Source organism: Colius striatus, chromosome 13, assembly GCF_028858725.1.
Source record: "Colius striatus isolate bColStr4 chromosome 13, bColStr4.1.hap1, whole genome shotgun sequence".
Lineage (NCBI taxonomy): Eukaryota > Metazoa > Chordata > Aves > Coliiformes > Coliidae > Colius > Colius striatus.
The window spans coordinates 2,947,735-2,968,218 of NC_084771.1; the positions used below are offsets into that span (position 1 = coordinate 2,947,735).

Sequence of the window (20,484 nt, forward strand, 5' to 3'; positions counted from 1 at the left end):
AGCTGGAATTGCAAAGGTTGTCTGGCTTGGTGAGTTCAGCCCTGAGTGCAGCTGAGCAGGAGACAGAGGCTGTGTGCTACACCTGGGAGGAAAGCTTCCCTTCCCTCTGCCCTTCTCTATTTCCACTTCATTTACTTTCAGAGTGTTTCCCACCTGCCACCCAGCAATGCCAGCTCTAAGGCTCAATATTTCCTCCCTTCCTGTAGGGCTTTTGTTCAAGTTTCTGGTTTAGCACCTGATTTCTTTGGCTTTCTCTCCTCTTCCCCCCTTTTTTCTTTCCTGCTTTAGAGGAACAACCATCTTCTGCTGTGAGTTGTTGGTTTGACAGAAGAGGCAGCCATCCTGCCAGTGGGGAGAGGAGACTGGGAAGATTTTTCCACCCTGATGGCAAGCACTTGGGAAAAGCAGCACTTATGTGATAATGGTGATGGCAAGGAAAAGAGCTCCTCAGCCTCCTCCTGCTGTGAGAGGCACACACGACACCTCCTCGGGGCAGGAGGTGACCCAGCTAAGTGGTACTGCTGGACCTGTATTTTGGATGCTCCCTAGTGTTAGTTCTAATTATGGTATTTCCTAATGTTGGATGCTTTCTGCTGAAATATCTACCCAGAATCCATTTGCTGAGTGCATCTGCATGCTTGGAGAGGAGGCCTAAAGCCTGCCTCGGTGCTGGCAATGCTCAGCCTCCCTCCCTCTCCCTGGCTTTTGATAAAAGGGAGAGAGAAACTGATTCACTGCCTCACTGCTTGACTTGTGCAACCCCCTCAGGACAGCACTGATTCTTCTCTCCCACGCCATGGTGGAGGTAGGACATAGATGAAGACCCAGCAAGTGCTCCAACTGTGCAGGCACCTTGGAGAAATGAAAGGAGGGAGGGGAGAAGAAATGGCACTGTCTCTGGTGCCATGATCTGTAGAGGCTTTTGTCCCCACACTGTCACTCTGCCTGTGACTCAGAGTCAGTGGTGGCCACTGGGTAAGACTGGAAGTCAGGGTGGAGAGGATGCAGCAGAGCAACAAGTCTGAGAGGAGTGGAAATGAACGGTGTAATGGTGGAGGATGGTAAATGGCCACAAAGACAATCCTCTACGTCCTCTTTGGGGTGATTACAGCCACAGCATGTCACCTCCAGCAGCCTCCCATGGCTCCTTTTGGACTCAGAATATGAACCTCAGAAAAGCCATGGGCTGGGCTGTGGCTGGAGAGCAGCCAGCCCGCAGCAGGGGAGGAAATCCCAGCCTTTGGCATTGAGAGGGGCTCAGGGATACCCACCCTCTGAAGGACAAGAAACAAACACCTCCATGAGCATCCTCACCATCAACATGCAGCAGCCTCAAGGAGACTCAAGCAGAGATGGGTGACTAATTCCAAAGCAGCCCTTTACTCATGAGCATGGCTTCAGGTAGATCATTCAGGAGCACACAGCAGCTTCTTTGGATGCACTGGCTGCAAAGCAAGCGGCTCTCCAGAGCTCCCCGTTGTGGCTGAGTGGTCAGATAATTCATGTCACATGGGTTCTGCTCCCAACTGGGTGAACTTGCAAGCACAAGTGTCACCATTGGTGAACATAATTTTTCCTCTTCCTCTATGCCTCTGACACTTGCTTTCCACTTACCTTTTGGCCAGTAACATGTGATCAGAGCTGGTGGGAGAGAGCAGTCCTAAGGGGACAGACAAGGGAGAAGGGCTCAGAGAGGGCTAAATGGAGCCTCTGGTGCCCAGAGCCTTGGCAAATGCTTTTTTTCCCCCTCTCCATGAGCTCCTCCCTGGTTCCCAGGAGCTTGACTCAGAATCAGTGCTTCAGAAACACCCTACTGCCAGGAGACCTGTGAGCAGGTCAGTACTGTACCTGTACATCAGCTGGCACTCGGGCAGCTCATCCTGGGCTCAGGACCCCAGTGGTACACCTGCACCTGGGGAGAGCTCACAGGATTGTGGCATCTCTGTGCCATGACTGGCTGTGCCCCACACTGCAGAGCCAGGCACAGCAGGTGAGGCACAAGTGACCACACAGGAGGCACAAACTGTCCTGTGGGACCAGCTGCTTTTCAAGTTGGGGTTCAGCCTGACCAAGTACAGCCCAGACCTGCTGGGCTGGTTCCTCTTCTTCAACAGACTTTGGCTCATTTAGCAATGGTGAACCCCACAGCCACAGGAATCAGGGAGTCACAGGTTTCTGGGGGAGCTGAGAGAGCTCATAACACCAAGGCATGTTGAAGCTGGGGTACATGCTCAGGGCACAAAATCCCAGCAGTCAGCCCAGTGCTGAGAGCCTAAGCAGACAGACAGCAGTTGCTTCAGGCTACAGATGCAGCTAAATAGCAGCAGCCACAGCTGGATGTCATGGCTGAGTCCCTGCACCTAACTGCAGCCTGGGAGGCCACAGTGAATGCTCTGCAATGAAAGCCCATGAGGAGTGTGCTGCATCCCAACACATTCACTGGCATGTGACAAGTGCCACTTCTCTGCTTTGGCCTGAGAGAAAACACAGCAGGAGTGCACTGCTCTGAGCTTAATTCACAGAGGTCTAGAGGAGCAGGGCTGAGCTGGTCACTAAACCAGATATCATTTTCCACCAGCCTCAGCAGCAGGTGAGAAGACTTTTTCCCATCCCATTCTAGCACAGCCTTCCTGGAGATGCAAAACCTTCCTGGAGCCCTCCTTAAGCATCCCCACAAGCAGCAATGGGAGCTGCAGGGAGAATGAACTGAGCTGGGACATCAGGACAGTGCACCACATAACCCAGTTTTGCCTGGGTGTGATGTCTCTGCATGGCAACAGCTGAGTCTGGCCTGCAACAGGGAATCTTTTCAAAATGGTCACTCTCCACCCTCCTTTTTGGGAGAAGGAGATGCAGAGTACATGGTCTGTGGCAAGCCTCTGATGAGGAAACCACAAAAAGCCACGCCAAGCATGAAGGAAGGGAGCATTACCAACTCCAGAGCCAAGGATTTGCCCAGACAGGGGCTGAGGCAGATCCTCATGCAGGGAAGGGCAAGACCAAGGTGCTGCCTGGCAGCCTCTGTGCACTGCCCTGTGCCTCTCCAGATGCATTTTGGACCTGGCCTTGCTCAGCTGCAGCCACACATCTGCTCTGCCTTCTTGGCCCAGAGGGCTTTGCAGACCATTCCCACACAGGTGTCAGCCAGACTTACCTGCTTGGAGGACCCACTCTGAGCTCTCAGGCAAGTGCAGCCACGGTGGGTCCTGGCAGGAGAGCTCAGACATTTCCTCCTTGGGCCACAGCTTCTGCTCTGCATGCACTGTGCTGCTGGATCTCCTCTTTTTCCTAGGGAAAGTCCTCCATGGGAATACATTACTACCTGTCTGCTGCAAAGATCCTTAATTATATTGCTTTTTTAAGATAAAGATCAGAAGCTGATGGACAGGAGATTGGGACTGTGAAGATCTCAAAGGCTATTGGCATTTTAGCCACAGAAGCCAGGGCACTGATCCTCAGCAGCGTTTCTGGAAGTTCAGGCTCCCTTTTCCCACAAACTGTATCGTGCCCATAACACAGCACCCTCCAGGAAAAGCTGAGCATCCTCACTGAGATAGGTTTCCCTGGCCTGGGGAAAGTTTCCAGCCCCACCAGAGGCTCCAGGTCTTCCCCAGGGTCCCAGGAGGAAGCTACAAGGCCCCTGTGGCATGAGGATAGGCTCGGACAATCACCTTTTTTATCCCTGTCTGAAGGAAGAGGCTCAGCCTTTGCTGATCACACTATTTCAGGCAACCACAGCACCCATCAGCACTTGCAGCTGAGCCTCTCTTCTCCAGGCACATCCCCCCAAAATGCCATCACCTTTCCCACCCTCTCCCCTGCTCTCACCTCCCTGGGAACAAAAAAGAAGCAAGAAAAACCACCCCATCTGCAAGCCAGCAGGGGTTAATGTTGTCAGCCATGACGTCAGGATCCCAATTTGTCCGGAGAGTCCCCCTCCCCATCCACTAACTCCCTCCCTCCTCCCCTCCTCTTGTGACTTTGCAATGAGCAGCAAAACTCCACAGGAGCTGCGACACCAGCACTAGGGAGACATCCATCCAGCCCTCCCTCGGAGAGCAGCTCTTCCCTCACACAGGGACTCATTTCTTTGCTACACATGCATATATGTAGTTATTTATTTACCGGGTTGCATTTGCTTTCCCTGCCTTTTAACCCTTTCAGAAAAGACCCAAACCCACCGAGTGAGGAGCGGGAGGTTTTCCCCTGCAAAGAAAGCGGCTGCACCGTGGGGTTGGGTTGGGTTGCTGCCCCTTCCCCCTCAGCAAATAAAGAGGGAAGGGGGAGCAAGTAGGTAAAATCCAGAATAAAATCATATTGCTAGATAACTCACACCTCCCCCTTCTCTCTCTCTCTCTCACACACACACACACACACACACTCTTTTCTCCTCCTCCTCTTCTCTGAAGGTGGGTAGCAGGAGCCATGCAACATCTGCAGAACCGGATGGCAAAAGAGCAGGAGGAAAAATAATCCGAGTGGCTCAGGGGACACACTGAGGGCTTGGCTTTTCTTTTTCCCTTTTTTTTTTGTTCCCCCCCCTTCTTCTCCTTCTTCTGTGTACCTGTGAGATTCGGTTTCACATTTTGCTGAGCCCATTTTGGGGCATTTTTTTCTTTCTCTTGGGATTTTCTCCATTGCCAGAGGATGTCTCTTGTTGAGAGGATGCTGAAAGGAAGAAGAAACGAATTCTTTGACTGGCACTGAAGGAGGGGTGGGGGGGAGGAATATTCTTCCCCCCACATTTTTTTAGGTTTATTTCATTATTCTTTTTCTCTAGGAAACAATCGACTGGGGGGGGTTGGTTTCTTCTTTTTTTTCCCCTCCCCCCCTTTTTTTGGAGGGGGAATTCAGAAGATCCATCCTGCTTTCCCCTCCCCTCCAAAGATTTTTTTCCCCATCCTTCGCCTTTGTGGAAATGTGGACATTTCAGGCAGACAGATTGAGTGGAATTGTCTCTGCTTTAGCAGCTCTTTGTCTCGCCTGCTGTGCGCAAAGGTAAGGATTGCGACCCCGAGGCTGCAGGGGCAGGGGGGCTGATAACGGGATTTGTTTGTTTTGTTTGAGCTTTTCCTCTATCGATCTGTATGTGGGAAAAAGGAGAGGGCTTTCTTTCCCCAAATTGCTTCCCCTGCTGCCTGCTGTTGTTATTTCCCAGCCCGTGTCATTTTGGGGGGGGGGGGAGGGAGGAGGGATGCTCATCCGTGAGATGTGGAGCAAGCTCTCCGCAGACTGAGCCCACCTCGCAGCCCACTTTGCAGAGCGTGGTCGTCCCGTCCCTCCCCCGACCTGGGAGAAAACGGCAAAACGATGTGGGGTTTGTGGGGTAGGGTTGTGGGGGGGTTTTTTTTGCGTGGGGAAGATGGTGTCGGTGGGAGCCGGCCGAGAGCCTGGCACCGAGCTGTGTGCAGCCGCAGCCCCGCACCGGGCTCGGCGCTGCTCGGCACCGCGCACACGCAGCCACACTCGCATCCCGCTGCCCGTGCCCCTGCGGCGGCCGCCTGCCATGCCATGCCCGCGGAGCCATGCCATGCCCGCGGAGAGATGTGATGCTCTCGGAGAGATGCGATGCCCACGGTGCGATGCCCACGGTGCGATGCCCACGGAGCGATGCCCGCGGAGCCATGCGATGCTCTGGGAGCGATGCCCACGGAGCGATGCGATGCCCACGGCGCAGACGAATTGGCGTGTGGCCCCATCAGCCGTGGCTGCGATCCGTCCCGCTCCAGCCCCGCGTGTGCGCGTCCTGCCGTGGCCGTGCGGGCTCGTACACACACACACACACATGTGTCACAACAGCCGTGCCCCTGCTCGCACTAATAGCCCGCAGCCCACGCTGCGGCTGCTGTGGTGGGAGCACCCCGGGAGCTGAGGATGCCGTTGCCCACCCTCAGGAGGAGCTGCACAGGACACACCTGTTTGCTCCCAGCCGGCTGCAGCCACGGGCAGGAGCAGCCCCCGCTGCCGTGGGTCCGTACCCCGGTGCCCGGGTGCTGACCGGGCAGGGAGCCTGCAGGGGTAGCGGGGAGGCGGGAGGGGGGCTGTGGCGTTGCCGTGCACAGCGAGCAGTGCCCTCCCCACTCTGCAGGTCCCTCCCCGGGTTTGCAGATCCGAACGTGCAAAGATTTATGTTCCCATAGTTATAAAGATGCACATGCGCAGATTCACCCCCACCTTGCCCCCGCCACTCGTGCGTGGTTCCACCCTGTGCGGGCACACACCCTGGCATGCCCAGGGGCAGCGGCCAGGCAGAGGCATAGAGAGCAAAGCCCACATCAAAAGCCTGTGCTCAGATGTGTCCTGGCGTGTGTGTTCAGATCTGCTTACGCAGGGCTGAGATTCACCTGTGGTCTGTGTGTATACCCCGTGGACATGTGGGACACTGTCCCCTGTGCACATGCAGATGTCTGGCTGCAAGTGTGTGTGTGTATGCAAAGCACACACACAGGCAGGGCCACGGGGCTCAGGAATTCAGTTCACAGGCTGGGGGGGTTGTGTGTGTGTGTGTGTGTGTGTGTGTGCTCCCTCAGCGGGTGCAGACCCACATTTGCCAGGAATAGCACTTGGCTGCAGCTGCTCGCCCACAGCTGGGCACACGCACAACTTGCCTGTTCAGCAGGAGGGAAGGGGCTTTTTGGATCAAAAGGAGTGCTGAGAGGCAAGAGGCTTTGCCCTTAATCACGATGCCAGTTTGTGCCTTCACTGGGCCAACTTGTAGCTGAGGAGGAGGAAAGAGCCCCTACATTTCTCTTCCCACTCTGCTCCTTCCTGCAGGGCCTGCACATGGGTTGATGTGCCTCAGTTTCCTTGCCTAGATTAAGGAGGTGACAGTGCTTCCTGAGTTATGACTCGTGTGAAGCTAAACAGCAATACCTAAATCCCTTGAGAAATAGAGTCTCTATTATGAATAGGGAATGCTATGAATAAGGAAATCTATGTACCCAGGAATGACTGTCTAGAGATGAGCAGATGCTGGTACACACTGTTGGTCCCCAGTGAGTATCCATACACAAGCACCTTGCAAATCCTCACACACCTGCATACAAACCCAGAGGTGCCAGCTGACTGTGCAAGCCCAGATACAGGGTTGTGCAAATGTTCACCTGTGCACACCTCTCTGGCCTTATTACAGTGATCCAACGCAACTAAGAGCTGTAGCCCTCTAAGGTGAACGCTCAGGAACACACCTCAGACCCTTCCCTCACAAGCACAAGCCCTGACTGGTTTGTCCATGCACCAAAGCTGGTCCTGAGAGGTGTGCTGGCTCACCTTTGCACAGCCCTGTTTGATTAGAGGAATTCCTGCACACAAACAGCCTGTTCATCCAGAGTTCTTAACACACACCCAGGCTCCCAAGTGGTCCCACACGCCTCCAGCCACCCCCTATGGAGGGGCTGGGCACTGGGGCAGCCACCAGAGCCAGTGTCTGTGCTCCTGTGTAAATGATGTCCACAGCCCAGCCCCTCATCTTAACCTGATGGAGCAAGGGCTGCCACCACAGTCCCTGCCACAAAGACTTGGATGTGGTCACACACATGCACACACATGTGTGCACTTTTCACAGCTGTGTCCTTGAGCTCCAGCACTCCCATGGATGTGTCATGTGTCATGGGATGACAGGGAGTCAGGAGACTGTGTGTGTGTGTGTGTGTGTGTGTGTGTGTATGTCTGGGGGGGTGTGTGTGTGTGTCTGTGTGTGCAGACACATGGATGTGTCAGTCCAAACCGTGTGTCCAGTGAGGCACGGGGCTGGCTGGCAGAGGTAGTGCCATGGTGCAGCTTTCCAGCTTGGCTTGGATGGATGTGGGAGGCAGTGTTGACAGGGAGACATGCTGTTGTGGTGGGTGACTGCAAAGAGCAGCAGTTGTCCCCGGCAGGATCCCTATTCTCATGCAAAGCAGGGGAGGAGAGTGGCACAGAAGCTGGGAATTCAGGCAGAAAACCTATATACCCCACAGCCTGAATAGGTGCAATATTTTTAGCATCCCCTGCTTTCTGGTTTCCCACCTTCAGTTTTGTTTTGGCTCTTGGGCTGTTTTTCTTGCTGAGATGGCTAGAGGAGCTGGAGGCTTCTCCCCTCCCTGTGTGCAAGTCAGAGGGTCGGCAGGGAAAGGATTGTGGCCTCAGCACACAGAGGAGAAGATGGACTCTCCTCTGCCTCTGGATTTGTGTTGCTAAGAAGTCACAGTGATGCTGAGTGACAAAATGAATTGTTACATGCCAAAGACTGGCCATATGTTGAGGGCACAGGACAAAAGGGATGTTGTTTTGCTTCACATCAGTAACAGGAAGAAATGCCTGGGTGCACTGGGAAGCAGAGGTTGCACTGGGCTGGGGGACACTGCAGGGCGTTTGCTGGGGGGTGCTGGGGTAGTGGCCACCTCAATGTGTGACAAGCCCCTGCTGTACAGTGTGAGACTGGGAAGGAGAGCCAGCCCTGCAAGGGAGAGGCTGCAGCCACTCCATACATGCCTTGATGGAACAGAAAGAACAACTTCTGCCTCTGTGTGTGTGTGAGGCTGCTGGGATGCAGGCACACAGCGGGCAGGAGCGTGAGGGGATGGAGTTTGGGGCTCCCAAAGGAGCCAGAGTGAGCTGCAGAAGAGGAGCCAAAGTACCTGCTGACACTCCTCTGCCACCCCCCAAGATGGCTCAGGAGCCTTGGCAGCCCCATGGGGCTGTTGTGCAGCTTAGGGGCTGAGAGCTGTGCCAGGGACAGCAAACACCAGTGAGGAAGGAAAGGGGGAGGCTGTGCCCAGGGGGTGTCTGTGGCACGGGCAGGCAGGTGGGCTCGTGGGCTGCCAGGTGGTGCTGCCCGGGAGGGACACGGTGTGACAAGGACTCTCTTCTTTTGTCTTGCAGCCCATCCACTGGGAATATTTCTGTGGTGAAAGAGATTGTGGACAAGCTGCTGAAGGGCTACGATGTGCGCCTCAGGCCTGACTTTGGAGGTACGCTGACGGCTGGTGGCGGGGAGCAGAGCACAGGGGCTGTTGCATGTCCACCTTGGCCCTGTGGAACGCTCCCAGCTGACATCTCTTACCCTCTGCTCTTTGCTAGCCCTCATCTCTTGCCTTCTGCCTCACAATTCTTTCTTGCCTCCTGGTTTCCCTCCTCTCACTGGCTCCTCTCTGCTTGCTGTCACCCGTTTCCACAGGCAGCTGGGTTGTCCGTGCTCTGATGTTGCTGAGGACATTTAGCTGGGACAGGCGTGCTCTGCTCAATCTGCACCAAGGGAGGTTTAGATTGGACATTAGGAAGAACTTTTTCACTGAGAGGGTTATTAGACACTGTCCCAGGCTGCCCAGGGAGGTGGGGGAGCCATCAACCCTGCAGGCATTGACAAGACACGTGGCTGAGTTGCTGAGGGCCGTGGGTTAGTGATGGGCTCGGCAGTGTGAGGGGAGTGGTTGGACTTGATGGTCTTACAGGTCTTTCCCAACCAAAATGATTCTGTGATTCTATGATCACAGACAACAGACCATCTCTCCTCCACTTTCCATTGCCAGGTAATTCCTCTCTTTTCCCTGCAGAGCACTGGGGTGATGGCTGGCAGGGCTGTGGGTTGGTCTGCCAGCCTGTCCCCTCAGCAACAATATGGGACAAAGTATTCCCTGAGGAGCTGGTGGCCTGGCTGCTTTCAGTAGGAGACACAAGGACCTGCAATTCCTCTCTTGTATCCTGTGAGCAAAAAGGAGAATGGGAAGAGCCTTCTCTTTGTGGAGATGAAACATGAAATAATCCTTGGGTACTGTCGTCCTCCAGGGCACAGCTGAGGTCCATTTGTGGGAGAGGAATAGGCAAAGGACAACCACAGATGACTGTAGAGGGAGGAGGATTTGGAGGACTTCTGGTTCAGCCTGCAGAGCTTGGCTGTTTTCAGTCTTCTCTGGGCAATGCTATTTCCTCCTCAGAAGGAGATGTGTGGGATTGGGGATCTTCAGCCTGCAGGAGGACAGGAATCACATTGAGACATCCTTCTCCAGATGACTGCTGGGAAGCAGATTCATCCTTGTGCTCCTGAGGGGGAGAGATGCCAGTGCCAATTCCATGGTGATAAAAGGGAGGAGTTTTCTCTCAAAAGGGTCTAATCCAGAGTTCCTTGAAGCTGGGGATGGAGGAATATTCCCACTGATTTCATTAGGTTTCGAAGTCATCCCAGTATATTCCAGTTTCCCATGAATCCAGGAACAAACCTGTAGCTCTCTGAAACCTCTGGTTTCCCTGTACCTCACCCAAACCTTCTCCCTTCCACTCCCCACCCTTTACCCTTCAGCAGAGACTGCCTTCCCTCCCCACACACACCATCCCTTGCCACCATGCTTTGCCCTGGGCTGAATCAGAGGCATTCAAGTGGCAGCACCTGATGCTGCTCAGGGAGGGCTATAGGGTGGGGGAGATGCTCATCCCTCTATAGTGCTCAGGGATATCTGGGAGGTCACTTCAGCGTGCTGGAGAGCTGCTGAAGAGGGGCTTCCAGTGCTCTGCAAGGAAACAGAGCCTCCTCCTGTCCCTTCCCTCCTTTGGACGTGGGATATGGCTGGATTTGATTTAAAGGCTCTGCCTGGGAAACATGACATGTCCCTGACCAGCCCCAACCACAGGAATTGGTGCAGTCACATTTTATGAGGAGGAAAACTGCAGAGATGACATAAAAACTGCAAGAAAACCACCTTGTAAGCCACTGAGATGGTTGTGATACAGTAAAACAGTAAGTTCTCTGGCTCCATGGAGACACAGAGCAAAGGGGTGCAGTGGGGAGTCCTGGGGCTGGAGGTCCAGCAGCCCAGGTCCATCTCCCAGCCCATGTGCCTGATGCCAAGTCCCCAGGGCATGCATCTTCCCCCTCAGGATATGGACATGGACATGGACCACCCCTTCTCCTCCCTTCAGCCCAGGCAAGGCAGCAGGGGGCTCGTGATGCTGCTGACCCTGCCAGGTCTGTGCGGTGCATGGGCTGGGCTTGGCAGCCTCCTCATCCTTCCTGACTATAAAATGGATGTTTTTAGGCAACCATTGCATTTGATTTGATTTTACCCTGAATTTCCAAAGTGCAAACTGCATTTTCCCTCACTCAAGCAGAGAATAGGTGGTAACTCTCCTTCCTGCAGTCATCTCACTGTTACCTTTCGCCCTTTCTCGTCCTTCCCTTTGCTTGTGAGTGCAAAGTTGTGGCTGGCAGCACCAGTGCTCAGTGTGCAAGGATGCCCCCTCCTCCTGAGGATTAACTTATCTGTCAAAGTTGCCCCTGCAGCATGTACAGCTGAGGAGAGAGTGGGTTGAAAGGTGTGTTTGGAAGCTGGAGATCGTGAGCCTTACAAGTCCGAGGGAAAGGGGTGGAAGCCACCTTGCTCCACTGCTGTCCCCAGAGCTCAGTGCTCTGACATTTTGAGTCAAACCCATTACTAGGAGAAATCCAGTGGGATCATGTCAGGATGTGTCTAATCCTTTGTGCCTTCTAGTTCATCCACAGTGAGAGGGCAAAGTTCCCCCAGATAGATGGTGTGTAGCTGGAGAGGGCATGCTCTGGGCAAAGCCCTGGTATCTGTGTGAGTGCAGGTCTGCTGTCTCTCAGGGATGTGTGGGACTGGGCTGAACCCCAATTCCAGCACCCTGAGGGCTGAGTTGTTCTGCAAGACACTGCCCCACAGCCCCCCCATGCTCTCCCTTCTCCAGCCAGGCAGGATAAGTGTGAGCCATCTCTGCTGGAGCAGGTGATGGTGCTTCACTTGTGCCCTCACCCCACAAAGGACAATCAGGGTGAGGTGTGAATGGTCAAGGCAGCATCTGGGAGGGGTGGTGGGTGCTGCTTGGAGCCATGTGCTCTGGAGAAGCAGCATGGGGCTGTCTCAGGGCTGGCCCAGAAGTGGCTGAGGGGTCAGGAGTGAAGAGGACTGGAGCAAAGCAGCTACCACTCAGTTGCCTGTGAGCCAGGCTGAGCTGCTCCAGAGAGCACCTCTACAAGCCAGAGCCCTGGGTCCTCTGCAGCTGGAGAATGGGGTGGGAAGGTCAGAGCAGCCAATGCTGGGCAGCCTGGAGGTGTGGGTAGAGAAAGGTCCTTCCCAGACAGATTCCCACCTGAGAAATGCAACCCACAAAAGGGATAAACCAGAATGCCCTCCCTTCCTGCCTTCTCTGCTCTTTTTCAACTTGCTTTTCCCATATCTTCCTCCTCCAGGAGTGGTTTCCTTCTTGCCCTCCTCCCCCCACATCAGTGCCTGGTGACAATCACCCCTACACTGTCCCCACTGCGGGCAGGGTACCTACTGAGCATCCTGGGCTGCCTTCCCCACACACCCACACTGGCTGCCCACAGAGCAGGAGGGAGCTGGGAACCTTTTGGCTGCTGGGGCACTGGAAGAGCCTGTTCCTGTGTTCCATTTGTGCCCCTTGCCATGGTGAGGCAGATCTTGCACCTCACAGCCTTCCAAGGGAGCTGGTGCTTCCGTGGCACAGCCAGCCTGGGGCTGCCCTCCTCCTTCCAGCACCTCCACCATGGTGCTAATGTGGCTCCAAACACAACTCACAGCTCCCCAGTCCTCCTTTTTTTTTGAGAGAGAAAGAACTCCAACTAATGCCAAAAGGAGGACAGGCCTGCTGGGGATTGCAGTTCACTTCTGAATTCTGAGATGCCTGGTTAGCTCTGGGCTGAGCTGAGTGCCTGAGAAGCATCAGCCACTCGCCCTCCTCCCCTCTCCCCCACCTCCTTGGAAAGCCATTAGGCTGAGGAGCAGGTTGGCTCTCAGGGGTGGTGTGTGGCAAGGAGCATGAGGAGCTCACCTCAGGGGCTGAGCTGGGTGAGGGGACATGGGAGAAAGGGGGAAAGCTGCAGGCACGTGGAGCTGATGGAACAGTCTGGGAGCAACTCTTCCAGAAAGCTCAGTGGAAGCAGCCCAAGGTGGTCAAGCACTGGGGGAGGTGAAGTGGAGGGGCCAGAAGGTACAGCAGTCCTTGGGGTGAAGGTGGTGACCCTTCCAGCCTGGGGAGCCCTGGCCAGTGCTCTCTTACTTCTCAGTCATGATCCCCCAAGCCCTCTTCAGCCACACTGGAGAGATGTGGGACAGTGGGACATGTAGGGACCACAACCCCCAGTTTTCATGGGCTGAGCAAGGAGATGGCCTTGGACTGAAAGGGCAGGGGGTCACTGCAAAGCAGGTCCAAGGGGTTTGGCCAGGATTATGGTGGGGATCTGGAACAGCCTTGGAGGAGGGATTTGCAGAAAGGCCCAGCCAGGGCCCTTGGTCTGCTGAAGAGGAGAGAGGTCTCTGTCCTGGTACTGCAAGAGCAGCAGTGATGCAGCACAAGAGCCTTTTGGCAGGGTGTGCTGGGGAGCCTGCTCAGCTCTGGGGGAACATAGAGATCACAGATGGGTGTCATCCAGTAGGTCCTGACCTGGGGGATGGACTGTATGGGAGACAATGTTCAGTGGGTACATCCCAAGCACAGTAATCACACCCCAGCAAAGGTGAGCAGGATGCTCATGGTTCAGGACTGGATGAGCAGGGGATGCTGCAGATCACATCTGGGAAGAACTGTAGGGCCATGGGTGGGGGAGAGCTTTCAGAGCAGCACCCTGGTTCTTTTAAATGCTCTTAGGCACTCACTTTCAGAAGCATTAGTTCCATAGGAGAGGAAAAAGGACCCAAAAAAAAGCAAGCAAATGAAGAGTGCATTGCCTCAGGGTAGAGAAGGCAATGAAGGAATGGCAGGAGGATCCCATTTGAGCTCAGTGACTCAGCTGCTCGCTGTTGGTGCAACATTTCCAGCCCAAAATTTTGTGAGAGTTTCAAGCAGATGGCTCTGCTTCCTCAGAGTGGATGGAGAGGAGGCACTTCATGGCTTCCCTTTATCCTTTACAGATCTTGTTAGACAGAAGCAAGATAAAGACATTCTCTGCTCCTTGCTCTCAGTGTTTCTGCTGGGTGGTGTGCACAGAAGATGCCTGGTGCAAAGGGAATGGCTGGGGAGCCCTCAGGATTACACAGTAAAGCCCATGTTTTCATGCCTGAGGATCCAGCAGCTTTCTCTGTCCCATTTGTAGTTCAGACTCCTCTAAGAGGAATTAACACATGGGGGTTCTTGGATTGAAACCAGCCTTTGTTATGCCCCTCATCTGCTCTGCAGCATGGACCTGGCATCCCAGCTCTCAGCACCCTCACCCAGTCTCACCCCTTTGACACCCAGCTCCCTCCTTAGCTGCAGTATCTTAGCCTCCCTCCTTTCTCTCCCTGACCCTTCCTGCCCTCAGCTTCTCTCTCCCCCCATCACCTGCCCCCACCTCCTGCTCATCCCCCAGTGCTGCTTCTTCCAAATGCAGTGGAGCTGGGGATGAAATCCTCAGCCCTTCCCTACATAACAGCCTGCCTTGCAACACAGGATTGTACAAATAAATGATTGCTGATGCATAAAGTGTTGCAGTGAAGCATCCTCTGTAGTTGGTGTCTGCGAAGCTGGCGGGGCTGAGCAGCTGGGCTGCTTGGCAGGGATGTGGCAGGAGGGGGCTGAGCCCTGGCCCACCAGCTCTGGGTGTCTGCCAAACAGCTTGTCTTGGTGGTCCTGTGCTGGAAGGAATGGCAGTGTGGTTTCTTACTTAGTCAAGGCTGGTGGCATTGCACATTGTTAAGGCTCTCTGCAGATGTGTTCCACGGCATGCCAGGCTCAGGCATGGTGGTTGTGTTTTCTCCCTGCAGCTCTCTTGGGCTCTTCAGAGGGCTGGGGTAGAAATTTTAGGCAAAATGATTCAGAAATTTCTGAGAACAAGTTGAGGCATGTATGTGCTGGGTTTTTTTTGTCCTCTCCTAAACTGTTGGTGGGTGAGACTGGCAGTGTGTTCAGCAGGGCTGGCCCAGGCACGGGAGCCTGGGGGCTGTCAGTGGCCTGGCTGGCACAAGCCCTGTGGCCCCATCACCTTTGGTGCCATTGCAGCATCCCAGAGCTGCTGGGATGGGAAGCAGCTTGGCTCAGGGGCAGGAGGAGCTGCAAACCTGCCTTTCTAGGGCTCAGCCCTCAGCTCTTCAGCTCTCTTCCCCTCCACTTCTTTGGCAAAAACGTTTCAGTCCCATAGCAGCCAGATTCAATTTTCCCTACGCTTCTGAGATGCCTTGAGCCAACTCTTTTGCATGCTTTGGGGCAAGGAATTGAGACTTAACAGGGAGGTACTCCTTCACTGTCCCCAGGAGAAACTCCCCAGGGCTGGACACAGAGTTAACCTGACATACCACCCATGACAGAGCCCTACTGGGAAATGGGAAATGCCACCTTCCCTTCCCTTCCCTTCCCTTCCCTTCCCTTCCCTTCCCTTCCCTTCCCTTCCCTTCCCTTCCCTTCCCTTCCCTTCCCTTCCCTTCCCTTCCCTTCCCTTCCCTTCCCTTCCCTTCCCTTCCCTTCCCTTCCCTTCCCTTCCCTTCCCTTCCCTTCCCTTCCCTTCCCTTCCCTTCCCTTCCCCTGGCAGGGCACAGGAGCAGCTCTGGATTTGAAAGCAAAGGGGTGAATATGGATCAGACTGGGGAAAGGAGCACATTGAGGGAGGAGAGGCAGGAGCTATCTGGAGAAGTCTGCAAACCTCAGTGTCACCCAGGGCCAAAGCAAAGGTGGGAATGCCACCAGAGCTGCCAGTTGTCCCACTTCATCTCAGGGGAAAAGGGTGTTAAGACAGGGGGTGTTCTTGGTCAGTAGAACTGTCTGCAGCTCTGCAGCCCTCACTTCCCCATTTATGTGACTTCTGGCTCCAGACCATGGGTCACATCCTCTCTAGGGCTAACCCAGAAGGAAGATGACAACCTCCTGCTGTTGTGTCTTACTTCATTAACTGAAGTGGCAGGAAATGAAAGGATCCAGCCCTTCTTGGGACATATGTGGATGTTAACACATTGCCACATGATGGAATGTCTATTTTTTTCACTTTGCTCTTTTTATAGGAAATACATGCTGTGAAAGGGACTTTGAGGCTGTGAAGTCAGACACTCAGGACTTCAGAAAAGCCAGAACTGGGGTTTCTCTCTAGATCTATATTTGGTCTCCTTGTGAGGGTGCATCAGGAGGCAAGGTCCCTCCTGAATGCCTCTGCAGGGCACACGGGAGATGCCATTTACATGTGGAGCTGATCTTTCTCATTCCCTTCATTCAAGAGGGGGACAGGCTGGGAACATGCCAGTGGAGACTGGCTGAGGCAGTCACTGCAGGTGGTTGGGACAGGTTGAGCCAGGTTGCAGTGGGGTGTCTGTCTGATACAGCGTGGAGCTAAGCAGGGAGAGACCACCTTGGCCTCACGCTTTTTTGGCTGCTCTGCATTCAGACCTGCTCACAGCTCAGGATGATTTGTTTTTACAACTCCTGTCAGCACACCAGTGCAGCATAAACACGTTCACACCTCCCCTCTGAGGAGTCAGAGGGGTGCTGTGGGGTGCCCAGCCAAAACACCTGCTTTTCCACACTGCTTAGCAGCACTGGAGTCAGCACACTGTGTGTTCTGCACAGCTCCTATTGATTTCACTCACAGCTGTGAGTGCTCAGCTCCAGTGCCCCAAGAGACAGACACGCAGAGTTCACCAAAACCTGGGAGGTTTAGGTGACTTGTGTGGGAAGGAGCATGGAGGAAAGCCTGAAACACATCCAGTCCTGCAGAGCAGAGCTCAGCTACACAAACGTCTTCTTTCCTTTCCTGGAGGCCTCCCCCTCACTCACTATGTGCTATCAGCTTCTTCAGCAGCTCAGGCAGGGACCCCACTTAGTGCTATCCTCTGGTACGTGTTCCTGCATCATCCTCAGCAAACCCATCCTCTGTCAAACAAGGAAAAGGAATGAACAAGGATCCTGTGGACTATTTAATTAAGGTCTGGCTCTGTAACATCCATTCAGCAGTGGGCACCATGCCACTTAGCTTTCAACCATTTTCTTTTCCCATGCACTTTTCTTTGGAGGGTGTGATAACATTTTTGAACATTAGAGCAGTCCCTTCCTCCAGTGTGACAGAGCTTGTGATCTTCTTGGTGCATGTTGAACATATTTGACCCACCAGGTCCTTATTAACCTCCTTCAGAGGTGGGCAGCTTTGACCCAGCAGTGGAGGGAGTTTTGGTGTGACAAAGACAACCACAAAGATGAGTTCAGAGCTGAACTGGACTGAGCACTCTGTGTGCCTGCCCTAGAGCTATGCTTGGTAGTAAAATTGCTTTCTGCATTTGATCTGTGGTGGAGGACATGAAGGCATCCATTAAGCTGGTATACCTTCACAGGAACTGAGGGGAGAGGCCAAAGCCTGTTGGATAGCTGCATCTGGTTGCCTTCCTCCTTCCTTTTGGCTGGTGCAGTCCTTCCCTGCAGCTCTGCTCAGCCCCTGTCACAGCTGCTTTCTAGGGCTGCTGGAGCTAGTCCATGGCAGTGGACTGTGGCTGCTGAGGGGTGGTGCACAGAGGCTAGCAAGGGGCTCTCAGATATAACTCTGAAAGAAAGATGTCATCATCATTTTAACAGAGAGCTTATTCTATGAATTTCGCCTCTTCTCTGAGGCATAGATTGTTTTTATGACCAAATACAGAGCATTCCAGCTACTGATGAGCACAATATTTCCAGCACTTCTTAATCACTTGACTGAATAAAAGCAGGTTGTTGTTTATAGCCATTCTGGAGGATATTTGCCATCTCACCTGGCCCCATCTTCCTCCTTGCCTAACATCCACATAACACTCACCATTTCTGAGATGATCCCTGCTGGTAAACTTGCCTTCAAGGGACTGCCACTGAAAGCAAAATGTGAAGAGTGTAAAGCCCATTAGTACAGGTCCTTTTGATTACTCAAAACATATTCCCACAGCCCTAGAGCTGTTCATCAGAGGAGCTTTGCATATCTGCATTGTTCATTGCTTAAGACTCCCCATACCCCAGCTAGGCAGCAAAACAATTTTAACCCACGTAATGGCACAACAATCCAAGAGCAAGGAGGTGCTGTAGCTTTACCACTGCATGAAACACAAACTGTGTGTGCAGGTCACTTTTCTCACCTATGGCTGGTTCAAAGGAATGAAAAAGTTGGAGGCTACTGAAGTGTCAGTGTGAGCTGATGTAAGATGGTTCTTCAGCAGTAACGACAGCGTGTGGTGCAGGAGTCTGCGAGACCCATTCTTGCAGACAGCCCTTGGTGGGGTTTGTTAAGTATCTATTTATAGCTTGATATTTCATGCAAAGCATCGTGCACTTGTTAAAACATGACTAGAAACATGGACAAGACAAATGATGTGCTTAATGATGGCATAAAGCCCATTAAAGGAACTCACATCACGTATGTGAGAAAAAGGGATGTCGGAGGGTGCAGCCCTATAGCCTGAACAGATGGGACAAATAAACAAGTATTCTGGAGATACAGTGATTGATCCTGTTCCCATTAAATGGAAGGAAACAGAGCTCTTGTCAGTCAGCCCTTCCTCCCAGGCTGGAGTAGCACTGCTGCTTGTTTTGAGCAGGGTATGAATCTCAGGCTGGTTAGGGGAGCACTGGTCACTCAGTTCCTACAGGCTATTTGTCTGGTTTGGGCATTTATCCTTGGTTCTGTGTCAGAGCTAACAACTCTGTTCCTTTCTGATCTTTTTCTCCCTCCCTTTCCCATCTCTCCTGCTCCTTGCAGCCCTGCAGGAACAGTGCTGTTAAGTAATTGTGCACTGTGACAGGGATGAGCCTCAGACAAACCTACTACAAGCTTGAACTTCCCTGCCCAAACCTCAGGACCTGTTAGTTCAGGTCTGGGGTGGTTCTGAGCATGGTTACAGTTGGAGAAGAGCCTCTGTAAAAATCACATCTTGTTGTTTCGTATTTATTCTCCCTCACTGGTTTCTGTGTCAAATTTGCTCAGTTTACCAGTCAAAACAAGATATTTCTACCTGCCAGCTCTGCCAGCTCTGCCAGCTCAGCCTGGGCTCTGGAAATCAAGCTGTGCTCTCTCTGCTCTGGACATCATCACCAGCCAAAAAGGATTCTGGAATCAGGGCTGAGCTGGATGTGATTTTGATTATGCATGAATGTAATTTGTTCTCAGGTAGTGTTATGGGCTCTGTGTGACAGATAGCAGCAAGGCTCCTGTGCTGTACAAACGCTGGCTCACACATCTTCCCCACTACCTGCGGGGTAATGGGCCACTGCTACGGCCCTTTTACATCTGAGGGGACAGCAAGAGGGGACAGCTTGTTGGAGATGGCAGAGAAAAGCCATGGCAATGTGAGGGATAGCACTGGGAAGTTCAGCTCCCTGCTGTGACTCTTGATTCAGGAGAACAGACTTGAGCACCTTCAGTCACCTGCTTGGTTCCCAAATCGTGACCTCTCCTGTGAAATCCTCAGAGGGAACAGGCAGATGGCCCACATCTTGCTGCAGAGAAATGGGAGGGGTATAGCCACAGGAAAGGCTCTCACATGGCATGGGGACTGGTTTTCTTTGTAAACAGTTCCCCTCACTGGCCCTGCCAGAAAAACTGGTGTCTTGAAGATTTGATCATTGGCTGAGTGTTTCAAACCAATGGTACATGGCAGGTGATGTATTCACTGTGTGTGATTGTGTCAGGTAGTGAATGCAGTGGGAAGGGTGCCCTGGCTGTTGTACTAGTTCCAGTTTTCACTCTTCTTGTGCTTCTGTAATGAATCCCACCATGAGCTCTCTGCAGAGAGCACCAGAGCCTTCCTTGTCCCAGTGTAAGATTCCCCTCTCTGACCCCTAAAAGCCGTGTCAGGCTGTTATCTGCTGAGCCAGTCCAACCCCTGCCAAGAGAAATGGCCCAGAAGCAGTATGTCTCACTTGGCTCCTCTGACACTTTATCATCCCATCCTTGCATTTGGGACCAAGGCTCATCAGTCAGTTGAGATGTGAGAGCAGCAAACTGCCCCTTCCTCTTCCACAGGTTGTAACAGCAGCTGCACTGCAGAACCAGGATGGGGTTTCTGATCAGGACATCTTCCCAAACACATTTCCTCAGCTACGAGGCATCTCCCTGCTGTTGCTCTTGCTCTTCTCTGACACATTGGCCACAGCAAACCAATCCATCTGCAGACTTTGCACTCGTGAGACCACAGCAGAGGAGGCCTCCAGGGTGGGGGAAACTTGTGCCATGGGAAAGGCCAAGCTTGGGGTCTGCACCAGGCAGTTCAGTGGGGCTTGCAGAAAGAAGTGGGCTGCCCATTGTAGGTGGCAAAGCTCTGGGTGTAACAGCAGAGGCTGGAGAAGGACACCCAGGTCATGGGGGGGACACTGTGACCTGAAGAATGAAACCTCCTCTGGTAGTCGGTCTGTTCTCCCTCCTAACAGGTGATAGAAGAAGAGGAAATGGCTTCAAGTGTCACCAGGGGAGGTTCAGGCTGGGTGTGAGGAGGAATCTCTTGGCTGCCAGGGCTGTCAGGCATTGGAAGGGGCTGCCCAGGGAGCTGCTGGAGTCACCATCCCTGGAGGGGTTTCAGAGCTGGGTGGGTGTTGCACTGAGGGCAATGGGCTGGTGGGTGATGGGGC

At 53.4% G+C, this 20,484-nt stretch overlaps 1 protein-coding gene across 2 annotated transcripts in view; it reads left to right on the forward strand.

The window, feature by feature from the left end:
• The first annotated feature begins 4,918 nt into the window (after window positions 1-4,918).
• Window positions 4,919-20,484, forward strand: part of GABRQ (gamma-aminobutyric acid type A receptor subunit theta) — a 72,354-nt gene continuing 56,788 nt past the window's right edge. For both annotated transcript variants that reach the window (XM_062006580.1, XM_062006581.1), the window contains exons 1-2: window positions 4,919-4,998; window positions 8,863-8,951. In XM_062006580.1, coding sequence (XP_061862564.1) covers window positions 4,919-4,998; window positions 8,863-8,951 — 169 coding nt within the window. The remainder of the gene's footprint in view (window positions 4,999-8,862; window positions 8,952-20,484) is intronic.